The sequence below is a fragment of the Phascolarctos cinereus genome, unplaced genomic scaffold (genome assembly GCF_003287225.1).
Source record: "Phascolarctos cinereus isolate Bilbo 61053 unplaced genomic scaffold, phaCin_HiC Scaffold_3;HRSCAF=262, whole genome shotgun sequence".
NCBI classification, from domain to species: domain Eukaryota; kingdom Metazoa; phylum Chordata; class Mammalia; order Diprotodontia; family Phascolarctidae; genus Phascolarctos; species Phascolarctos cinereus.
This window is the reverse complement of record NW_027555736.1, coordinates 155,309,840-155,321,950: the sequence shown is the minus strand read 5'-3', so window position 1 is coordinate 155,321,950 and position 12,111 is coordinate 155,309,840. Positions and strand designations below refer to the sequence as shown.

Below are 12,111 nucleotides of genomic sequence, written 5' to 3'. Positions count from 1 at the left end.
CTAATAATAATAATAATAATAATAATAATAATAACTATCATTTGCGTAGCACTTTAAGGTTTGCAAAGTGCTTCATATCCATGATTACATTTGAGCCTCACAACGCACCTATCTATCCAATTAGAGCTTCTTGAGAGCAGAGAGTGTTACTTTTCTATTTGTATCTCCATGTTAAGTGCTTAATAAATACTTAATTCATTCATTCCTAACAACCTTTCAAGAACTTGAAGATAGCTATGTCCCATTCCCCTTCCCAACCCCATTCCCCAATCTTCTCTCTCCAGGCTAAACTGAGCATCTTGTTTCCTTTACCCAATCAACTATGCCATGAATTTGAGGTCCTTCTGATTGGCTTCACTTGGGTGTTCTCCAGCTTATCAATGTCCTTCTTAAACAGTGGTCTCCAGAACTGAAGACAATATTCCAGATTTGGTCTGATCATGGCCAAGTACAAAAGGATCATCGCTTCTTTCTTCCTGGAGGCTGTGTTCTTTGCAGCATAGCCCAATTTTGCTTTAAGTTTCTTTGGCTGCCACTTCACACTATTAACTCATATTAAGCTTGCAGCCCCCTGATACCCTCAGTTCTTTTTCTTTTTTCCCCCTTTTATTTATCTGTTCATTCATTCATTGATTTTAACATGCAGTTTAAAACATTTTTTGAGTTCCAAATTCCTTTTACAGTTGTTTTAATTTTTATGTCTCTTATTATCACTGATTTGGTGCAGTCTTTTATGTGGCTGTTAATAGTTCATAATTCTTCATTTGAGAACTCTTCATATCCTTTGACCATTTATCCTTTTGGGGAGTGGCTCTTGGTTCCATTCTTCTTCTAATAACATTCTCCAGTTCATTCTTCCCTCCAAAGATCTTTTTTCATAAAAAAAAAATACTATATAACCATGGTTTTAGATTTAGCCCCATTTTCCAGGTGAGGTCGATAACATTTATTACAATGATCAGCTCCAAAGCCTAGCTATAGCTTCTTTCAAGTTGGATTTAATCTAGTCTAAGCCTTAAGCATCACATATGTTGGTGCCCATTTACAGGCCTGATTTTTGACCAATGTTTTCCATGGTACTCACCTCAGTAGACCCCGTGAAGGCAATCTTGTCTATGCCAACATGAGAAGCTATTGCTGCCCCCGCTGTTGGCCCGTATCCTGGTAAGATATTGACGACTCCTGGTGGAAAGCCAGCCTGATAAAATGCAATTGGAAGAAACATGTTTTGTGGAAGTTGATGGAAGACACACACAATGTAGGGCCACGAGGCCACAGGTTCCCCACCCCTGATAGGCTCTAGTAGCCCCTTGACAGAGCCTTGACAGAGGTAAGAGTTTCTCTTACCTCCTTGATGAGGGCTCCCATGTAGAGGGCGCTGAGAGGTGTTTGTTCCGCAGGCTTAATGACTACTGTATTACCACAGCACAGAGCTGGAGCAATTTTCCAGGCAAACATCAGCAGGGGGAAGTTCCACTGAGAGAGTGAGAGAGAGAGAGAAATAACCCAAGATTGACAGATGGAAAAAACCACTTTGTTTTCAAATAGTGACTTCTCAGATTTCTCGTCATAAATCTTGTCCAGTACAAAGTATGGGTGTTTGGGTTTTTTAATCACCCCTATTAAATATGGAGGATGGCTGACCTTGAAATTCTTCCTCTATTCATTGATCCACCAGTAACAACCACCATCAACCCCACTCCCCAAAGCAACAATATGATGCAGCGTTTGCCTGTTTCTCAGGCTTTTGGTTTTAGTGAGCATTTGGTTAAGAGGGTACCTTTTTCCCCCCCCTAGTACTTGGAATTTTGGTACTGGTAATGTGTTTTCATTTTTCCCTTTAGATTTTGAGTTCCCTGAGAGCAGGGATTACGTCTTTGCCTTTCTTTGTATTATTGGGGCCTAGCACAGTGCCTGGAAAGTAGTAGGCACTTAATAAATGCTTGTTGACTTGACTTGATTTGGGAAAACTGCAAACTCTCCCAACTTGTGAGGACCAGCCCCAAGGGCTCCTGGCGAGCATCATAGTCGAGTCAACATTTGTTTCAAAGCCACATCTTTTTTTTTTTACCCTCTGTGCCCAAATGTTATTATAGAAGTTACTGTGTTTATTAGCAAATGTATATCAAAGCTACTTGTTTCCACTTCTTTATAAATTTGGGTCCTGCTCCCCACCTCCATGCAAATGGAGACAGAAAACTGAAATCCATGAGTAAGCACACAGATGTATACATGGGGCAACTGGTTTAAGTTATTTTTAAAAGACCATTAAGATTATACTGTCATCAGCTCAGGCATGTATCCTGGTGGTATCAGATGTCATTGATAATTTCATTAAGAAAGAAAACAGAAATCTTGGTCACCTAGACTTCAGCCCCTGACTGTCTGAAGCTTCTCAGCTGCCATCCTTGGAGCCCTCTTCCTAGCCCTGGCAAGCTTGCAAAAATATACAAGTGTCTTGCCTTCATCAAACACTCAATTTCTTTTCCCCACAGTTGTTTATAAACTTGAGAGCCCACAGTGATGTTTTAATTCCATCCACAGTATATAAATCTTGGAGCCCAGCACTTGAGCTAGAGTGGGCTGATGAGCAGTACTTGGTCTGTCAGGGACAGCTACAGTTTGGGGGAGGATTAAAGGGCAGAGGGAGCAGGTTTGGCCTCTGTGGTTCAGATGACAGATTCTATATCACTGTGTACTGGTCTAGGAAGATTTCACTAAGTGCCTTAAAGGCAGAAGAACCTTATTCTAACTGTTCTTCCTTGTTTTTTTTTCAGAGAGCAAATTTAACAGCAGTTAGAAGCTTGGAGTGGGGGCCAACACAGAACGCAAATAATTAATTATATGCAAAGAAGGGAGACTCCCAATGTGGGAACTCCCTCCAGCAACACTGATTACAACCAGCTAGGGCTTAATAATTAAGTCATAAGGAGTTATCTTAAATAAGCAAAGATTAAGTAACTTGTCATGGGTCACTGGCTAGTGAATGTCTGAGGTAGGATTTAAGTTCAGGTCTTCTTTATTCCAAGTCTAGCATTCCAAATTGCTTCTTCACAGGGACTGACCAGAGAGGTGGTATGGTTTGGTGGAGAGAGAATGGGATTTGGAGTCAGAGAAGCTGTGACTAACTTCACTGTGTGACCTCAGCTAAGTCACTTACCTTCCAGGGCCTCAATTTCCTCAGCTGTAAAATTTGAGAATTAGATTAGTTGGTCTTTAATTCCCCTTTCTACTTCTACCATCCCAAGAGACTTTGAAAATCAAAACAATTCCCCTTTTCCCCCAAATCAGTGAACATTTCAATCTTCTCCCCTATGGTTTGTAAAGGAAAACTTCTTACACCATAGTGTAATCATTTCATTTGAGCCTCCCCTTGAAATCACTGCCAGAAACTATTAGCCAGTACTTTTAAAAGATAGATTATTCAGTGATGTCCTAGGCTGTGCCAAGGGTGTGTATGAGACAGAGAAAGAGAAGGAAAAAAAAAAGGACAATGTTTAATGGGCCAACCCAAACACTAGAGAACTACACTGATTTCCCTTTAAAAGACACACAACAGCCCGGCATGGTTTCAATTATGTCCATGACGTTAATTGCGCTGCTGTGTCTTGTGGAGTGTCTTCTAGCTAAATTCCTGTGAAAAGAAACAGTGGGAAAGAATGGGATTAAAATTCCATATAAAATAATATAATCTGCCTGGAAAGACGGTGAGTCAGAGTTCTAAAAAATAAATAAGCAAACATTACAAAGCATTCATTTTCCATAAGCTGCCTGGGCATCCATAACCAGGGGCAGGTTATTAATACTCTGTGTCTCACTTTGCTTATTTTAATCATGAGAATTCCATGACTTGAGAACTCAACTCCTGGTAACAGAGCTGAAACCCTATTAACCTGTTCAAATAAGCATTTGCAGGGAGGCTGTTAAAGATATGTCAACAACATGATCTCAGCCCTTTTTTCCCCCTCTGTAATGGAAAACACACATTGCTGAGGTCCATGTTTTATGTGTCTTTAAAGAGAACTCAGTTCAAATGAAAATAAATATGAGGCGTGAGGAGGACATACACTCACCGGGATGATCTGTCCACATACTCCAATGGGTTCGTGTCTTGTAAATGTGAAATAATTTCCATCTGAAACAGATGAGCATGGTCACTCTTTAGAATAGTTTGAACTTAAAGAACCAAACCTACAATGCAGAATAAGAGTAGGGGAAACTGAGTAATAGCCAGAAACAGGGAGAGAGAGATGAAATATCCACACGAGCCATCCTGGAAGTTCTTGTAGGAGCAATGGTTACAAGATAGCTGAATCCAAGCATAAAAACAAAAGGAAGACAGTAAAGGTAGAAATGTAGGACACGAGAGACCACATCTTACAACAATCACAAGTTACTATGTTGAGCATGAGTCTTTAAAGAGAAAAAAAAAGCTACACACTGGGGAAAAAGAAAAACTGAGTAAAATTGGAGCGTCATATAATTTAAAATGATTAAACATTAAACTGAGGTTCCTATAAGGAAGGTAGCATGGAACAGTGGAAAGCATATTGGGCTGGGAGTCGGAGAATCTGGGTTCAAATCCTAGCCCTCCCCTCTGTGTGGACAGAAATTGGACCTGGGATTTCATTGGCATAAGGCACTCTCAGGTGAGAGAAAATTCCTTCTATCAAGGCAAATACTGTGATTATTTATCTGCATCTTAGTCTTAAAGAATTGCTGAGAGCATTAAGAGGAGAAATGAGATACCCAGAATCACACAGCCAATATGTCAGAGGCAGCACTTGAGGCCAGATCTTCCTGGAGGCAAGTCTAGCTCTCTAACCACTGTGCAACCCTTCCTCCATATGTGACAGATGCAAACCCACCTACCTGTGTGACCTTGGGCAAATCACTTCTCTTTTCTGGGTCTCAATTTCCTCATCTATAAAATGAGGAGTTTAGACTGGATTGTTTCTGAGGTACCTTACAACTTAAAATCTACGATCTTATGACAAAATCTATAATAAAAGAATACCTAATGATCTAGTATAGGGCAGCTAGGTGGCACAGTGGATGGAGTACTGCACTTGAAATCAGAACGATTCATCTTCATGGGCTCAAATCTGACCTCAGACATCTACTAGCTGTGTGACCCTGGGCAAGTCACTTAATCCCATTTGCTTCAGTTTGTTCATCTGCATAACGATCTGTAGAATCTTGTATCTTGGCCAAGAAAACCCCAGATGGGATCAAAAAGATTCAGACAGGACTGAAATGATTGAACCACAAATAATCTAATATACTTAAAATGCCAGCCACTGGAAAGATGTGAGGGCAAAAATTTTTAAAAAAAGTATTCTTCATACTGTTACCAATAACCCAACTCAAGGAAAGTCTGAAAATAAACTCAATAGGTCTTAGAAAAGGAAGACAGCCATTTTGAGGGCTGCATAGAATTGCGATCAAGACCACATGTTACAGTGGAAATTTTGCTGTCTTTGAAATCAGAGGAATGGAGTGGGCAGCTAGGTGTCACAGTGGATAGAGCACCAGGCTTAGAGTGAGGAGGACCTGATTTCAAACTACCTCAGAGACCCTGGGCAAGTCCACTTAACCCCAATTGCCAGAAGAAGAAGAATCCAGAGGATTTTAAGTTCAAATTTTGCTTCCGTCATTTATTACCTTTGGGACCATGGACATCACTTAACCTGAGTCTATCTCCTTATCTTTAAAATTATGTCTAAGGTCCCTTTCAAATCTTAATCTATGATATTATGTCAGTGCTTATCTTCAAACAAGTGAATTGCTGCTATTCTTCCTCCTTCCTCTCTTTGTTTTCCTGGGAATAAGTGGGTATAGAGAATGCCTCCTCTGGATGGTTTTGCTAGAAGGAGATGATTATGAAGAAATTTTCCTAGTTATACTGTTAACATTTCTGACAAACAGGCAAAGATACCCATCAGCAATAAACTAAGTCATGGTCCTCCCAGTGTCTTAGCTTTTCCTAGAGAGTAAATACAAAGTAACTTAATTCTTTCAAAGCCATAGAAGACTATGAAAGAAAGAAAGAAGAAAAGAAGGAAGGAAGGAAAGAATTTAGCCAAAGTAAAACAAGAAATTAATATAATTATCCAGATAATGTAGCCTCCCAAAATCCAAACCACACTAAAACAAAAAACTTTCCAACATCTTTCTACTTAGAAAAAGAAAATTTATTTGATCCAAATTATTCAGGTTGACTGTCTATATTATTCACACTGATGGTCAAAAATAACAGAAATAATGAGGAAAAAGTTACTTTTGGGATCTTTTATATGTCAAAACAAACTAGAAAAAAAATTCAATCAACCAGTTACCAGAATAAACAAATAAATCCAGACCCAAAAATGACTGGTTTTTTTTTTAATTGAATTGACTGATTGTTTTGGTTTGGTTTAGACATGGCCAAACATCTTAGGGATGACTAGCCTTCCAGGGAAAAGAAAAGAATAATCAAAAAAATTTGTTCATATTATCAAGCAATATAGAAGCAACCATGATATAATGGATAGAGAACAGTCCTGAAAGCCAGGAGGACCTAGGTTCAAATCTCATCTCAGACACATACCGGTTTTGTGACCTTGGGCAAATCACTTACCCTCTCAATGTCCCAGGCAAATTTCTAAGACTGAAGGTTGCAGGATAGTTGCCAGTCTATATCAGTAGAGGCAGTTTTCTCAATGAGACTTCTCTATACTAATAAAATCATAGGTCCCATCCAAAAACACCAAAAACAAGTAGACAATCTTCTTAAATGTCTCTTACAAACAATTAAACAGAAAAATAAAAGACTTGCCCTTTGCCATTTTTAGAAAGGAGACCAAATTCTTAAAGAATTGGAATTCCTGTTGGAATTTCCCAGGAAATCCCAAATCTTCAATTCTAGAATCATCAAAAAATAAAAGACATTAGTGAGCAACCAGTGAAGTTAACATACACATACAAGCAATGTTGTAATCCCCATCCATGTGCAGGACTCACTCCTAAAGAAACCCCAAAGAATCCAGTGCTTCATTTAGACTAAGGAGTGGAAGGATGGAGTTAGTGTATAGGATTGCCTGCAAAAGAAGGGGGGAGGGGTGTCCCAAGGAGAAAAAATGAGGCTGAGTTGAAAGAGGGCAAAGGAAAATTTAGACAAACATTTAAAAAGCTAAGTTCTCAAGAATAGGAGTTAGCTTGAAGAAGGGTTTCCCACGGGACAAGTTGGTATCGGAAACATTTAAAACTGTTCTGGATATACTGTTCACATTTCTGACAAACAGGCAAAGATACCCATCAGCGACAGACTAAGACATGGTCCCCCCAGGGTCTTAGCTTTTCCTAGATAGTAAATACAAAGTACCTTAATTCTTTCAAAGCCATAGACTATTTACTGTCCATTTACAGCCAGGAGACCAATAGGTAAACCACAACTCAAGACTACCAAATAATTGGATTTTAGAGTTGCAGTGGGTCTAGAGACCACTGGTAGTCTTGATTTGGGACACTAAGATAAGTTTGGAGTTATTTTTTCTCCTAGGAATGCAGGTGACCCAGAGACCTCCTAAAACACTAGTATCCTATACGAGTTCTCACACATTTGCTAGTAGGGGAACCAGGGAATCTAGAGGACTAAGAATATTTGTTAAATGCACCTAATGTGTACAAGTCATTGTTGGGGGTGGGACAGGTAAGATACAAAATTTAGATAAGAAGCTTAGATAAAACAATGTTTCTGTCCTCAAGGAGCTTATAATCTAATAGGGGCTAAGGCGAATAATAACACAGGTGAACACATCTTGAACATGGGTTGATTTCAAGAGATAGTAGAGGATAGAAGTGCTGGGCATGGGGTCACAAGGAGTTGGACACAACCAAACAACAACAAAAACCACATCAGAGAATTTTAGAACAGAATGCTATGTGAAACGTGTAGTGAGGACCAGGGAAAGACAACGTGATCACAGATTTAGAGTTAGAAGAGCCCTAGAGGTCATCTGAGCCATTCTCCTTATTTTAAAAATGAAAAAACTGAGGCCTAGAAGGGTTAAGTGACTTGCCCGCCAACACAAAGACAATAGATTAGAAGCTGGGTTTTAATTCAAAGAACACATTGGAAGTCAACAGATGGAAAGCTTGAGCGAAGATTTTCTGGGTACAGGGATTGGGCCAATGATGGGACTAGCTTTTAGCTCTGCTTTCATAATGGCAATACTTTTATTAAAGTATTAAAGTATATTTATTAAAGTGTATTTTTTTCTAGTCCATTTATTTATCACCTGAAACATAAAGGAAACAGATGAGAAGCTCACCAAAATGAGTAAGTGCCATCAGAAGATGATGCTGAAATTGTAACATTAAGCACAAATGGAAAGCTATTAGTAAATTTTAGTGGATCTGGTAATAATAAATATCCCAATCTTAAAAGTTTCCTGGTGATGTTAAATACCAGTAAAGTTACATTTGGTTGTTTTAGTCCTTAAAGCACCTTATGTAAAAGGGAGTTCATTTCACCATTGATGCTGAGCAGGGTCACAGCCATCCACAGCCCCATGCAAACCCAAGTCTCTTAGCTTTATGGGAAAGCTTGCACAGTGGCATATAGACTATTGCTCTCCTGGAGGCCATGAGTTCATCCCCTCACATTCCAACACAAGGGTTCTTAACCTTTTTTTTTTTTTTGTCTCGGACCCCTTTGACAATCCAATGAAGTCTATTAGATAAGAGGTTTAGATAAGACAAAGTTTCTTCCCTCGAGGATTTTATAATCTAGTAGGGGGCTAAGTGAATAATAACACAGGTAGAGCACATCAGAGGATTTTAGAACAGAATGCTATGTGAGATGTATAGTGAGGATCAGGGAAAGATAACCATAATAATGTTTTTAAATACATAAAATGCATAGTATTACAAATGAAATGAATTATATCGAAATAGTTATAATTTTTTTTTAAGTTTATGGATTCAAGGTTAAGAACCCCTGGTCAAGGCTAAATGCTCCTGGCTACGTGTTTCTCCTCTTTGCCCCAAAAGATTTCTACAGCCTCCTATGTCTGGGAGGGCAAATAACGACTAGTGATTTTCTTCCATCTTTTCTTTACAATATTTGCTAATTATTTCTGTGCTACAAAAAAAGTAGAAAAGATTACGTTATTCTTGCCCTAAGCTCATTCACTTGGCATAGATAAAACTCTGCCCCTTAGTTCAGAGTCATAGTTTTAGGCCTAATAACTTCATGCCTCTCTATAAAACCCTAGCTCCATGACTCAGCAGGCTCCATTTGCATCTACCAGTGATATAGGGAGAACCTTTCAGATAACATCTGTTTTTGGCCAACAAGTCAGGATGAAACCTTGGCTCAGAAGGCTAAAAAGAAAAAAAATAATTAAAAAAAAAAGATGAGGCATCTGCACTGGAAATACTACAATGCTTTAATAACACTTCTGACTTTTCTATTTAGTCTCTTTTCCCATTGATAAAATGGACAGAACAAAGTGTTCATCTCTCACCAAGCTTTTAGTGATGAGCACCACATAAAAGTGGTTCTATTTAAAGCTGACTCAAAACAATAACAATAACAAAAATCTTAAATATGGTTTTCTTTACAAAGCAGATATGTTTATATCTAAGTGTGTCCTAAGGGGAAATAACCATCTGTTTTGTGTAAAATGCCTCATTATACTATGAATCAAGGAATAGTGCCATGGCAACCTGGAAAAAGCAATGGATTCTGAGTCAGAGGATCTGGATTCAAATCTTGCCTCTGATACTAACTACTCTCTATGTGGCCTGGCAGTGGTCAATTAACTTTTCTGGGTTACAGTTTCTCAATTGGTAAAATGAGAGGGTTGTATTAAGTGATGTGTAACAGGTTCTGTCTAGCTCTAAATGATATTGCTTATACTATGTATGGGTTAAGTCATGTCTCCTGGGTACAAAGTGATATGGTGTGAAGTCATTGATCTGTGTTGATGTAGTGACCACAGTGAACCACAGGATGGGTCAAAATAGATTAAAAACCAATGCCAACCAAGTCAGATTACTGTAACGCAGGTATCCTAGTAATCTCCTACTATCTTCTAAATGACCTGGCTTCTTAATGCTAGCTTATTAGAAAAATCCAGATGACGATCTGATTTCTTTCCCTTTTTTTCATCAAGAAGTCTAGCATGAACCAATAGAATCCACATATCTCTGTATTCCTAGGTAATGTCAATGGAATCAAAATAACCAGGTCAACATCTCTAACCTCTTCCCAATAGAACATTGGACTCTACCCCCTAGAACGACTTTGGACTTTGATAGGCCAACTTTGACCTCATCTTGCCCAGATTCAGACTTCCACAGAATTTCTTGACCATCTCTACTCCATGTCTCTGCAGGCATATCCTTCTACCATCCCCCCCCCATCCCCTTTATGTAGTCTTTTCCTGTAAAAATGTGAACTACCTGAGGGAAGGAACTATCTTTTTATTTCTATTTGTATCCCCAGATCTTAGTACAGTTCCTGACATAAAGTGAGCACTTAATGTTTTCTCTCTCTCTCTCTCTCTTCTTCTCTCTCTCTCTCTCTCTCTCTCTCTCTCTCTCTCTCTCTCTCTCTCTCTGTCTCTCTGTCTCTATCTCTCCCTCTCTCTGTCTCTGTCTCCCTCTCTCTTTCTCTTCCTCTCCCCATCCCTCCCTCCCTTTCTCTTTCTCCCTCTCTCTGCTGTCTATCACTCAAAACATAGAGGAAACTGATGAGAAATCCAGCAAAAAAGATAAGTGCTATCATAAGATGTAACTGAAATTGCAACATTGAGCACATATGGAAAGCTAATTAGTAAATTTTAATGGATCTGTTAATAATAAATGGGTTAATCTTGAAAGTTTCTTTCTTATAAAATATTAGTAAAATAAAAACTGCAGTATCACTTTGATTAGAACCTAATTTTGTCCAGGTTTTAATTAATTTGCCTTAATAAGATATTAAATGCAATTTGTAGTGCCCGCTTTCTTCGTTTTAAATAAAATGGATAAATGAAAAAAAATCTAGAATTACGGAAAGTAGTTTAGGTGGTTATTACTCACTTTACATAAGTTTCAATGGATTCCAAGGTTAATATAAGTAGAAAGTACCTTTTAAGCATGATTTACTTATTGAAAAATGATTAATTTGGGGTTCTTCAGGAACACATTTACTACTTAAATTGAAGCATTACTGCACAATTAAGTCAGCATGGGGTCAAGGATGTATGGTTGCCTCCCCAAGGGATGATATGCATCTCCTTCCACCCAAAAGCCTTCATGTGTCATCCTGTTTGGTATGAAGTGGTAGTAGTAATAGTAGTAATAGCAGCAGCAGCAGCAGCAGTAGCAGTAGTAGTAAAAACAATAAAAATGATAGCAAGCATTTATACAGCACCTACTATTTGTCAGGCACTGTTCTAAGCACTTTACAAATATTAGTTCTTTTGATTTGTTCCTTACGACAACCCTGGAAGGTAGGTGTTATTTGTTGTTGTTGTTCAGTTGTGTCCAACTCTTTACAATCCTGTGAACCATATTGTCCAAGGGGTTTTCTTGGCAAAGACACTGGAGTGTTTTGCCATTTCCTTCTCCAGTGAATTAAGGCAAACAGAGGTAAGTGACTTGCCCAGGGTCATAAAGCTAGTAAGTGACTGAGGTCTGATTTGAATTCAGATCTTCTTGACTCCAGGCCCAGCGCTCTATCCACAAAGCCACCTCGATGCTTCCTATCCCCATTTTATGTGAGGAAATTGAAGCAAAAAAAAACTTGAGTGATTTGCTTAAGGTCACACAGCTAGTTAATGTCTGAGGCCACATTTGAACTCAGGTCTTCCTGACTCCAGGCCCAGCTCTCTATCCACTGCACCAAACAGGTCATACTGGTAGAGAGCTGGCCTCAGAGTTTGGAAGGCATGTTTCAAGTGACAACTGTGATACATAATGACTGTGTGAATCTGAACAAGTGCCCCAGCAAATCTCAAAGTTCAAGTTATGCAACATAGGTGGATTTGAATAGGTGATGGAAAAGGAGGGAATTCCCTCCAACAATTGTTACAAGAAATTTGTTTTTCATTTCTATTTTGTTACAATGGGGTAGGGGTT

General features: G+C 38.8%; 1 protein-coding gene across 2 annotated transcripts in view; it reads right to left on the bottom strand.

Moving 5' to 3' along the window:
* Positions 1-12,111, bottom strand: part of ALDH1A2 (aldehyde dehydrogenase 1 family member A2) — a 110,740-nt gene that overhangs the window by 51,356 nt on the left and 47,273 nt on the right. For both annotated transcript variants that reach the window (XM_020981778.2, XM_020981767.2), the window contains 3 exons: positions 4,074-4,135; positions 1,348-1,476; positions 1,085-1,198 (listed from right to left, as the gene is read on the bottom strand). In XM_020981778.2, the coding sequence (XP_020837437.1) occupies positions 1,085-1,198; positions 1,348-1,476; positions 4,074-4,135 (305 nt within the window). The remainder of the gene's footprint in view (positions 1-1,084; positions 1,199-1,347; positions 1,477-4,073; positions 4,136-12,111) is intronic.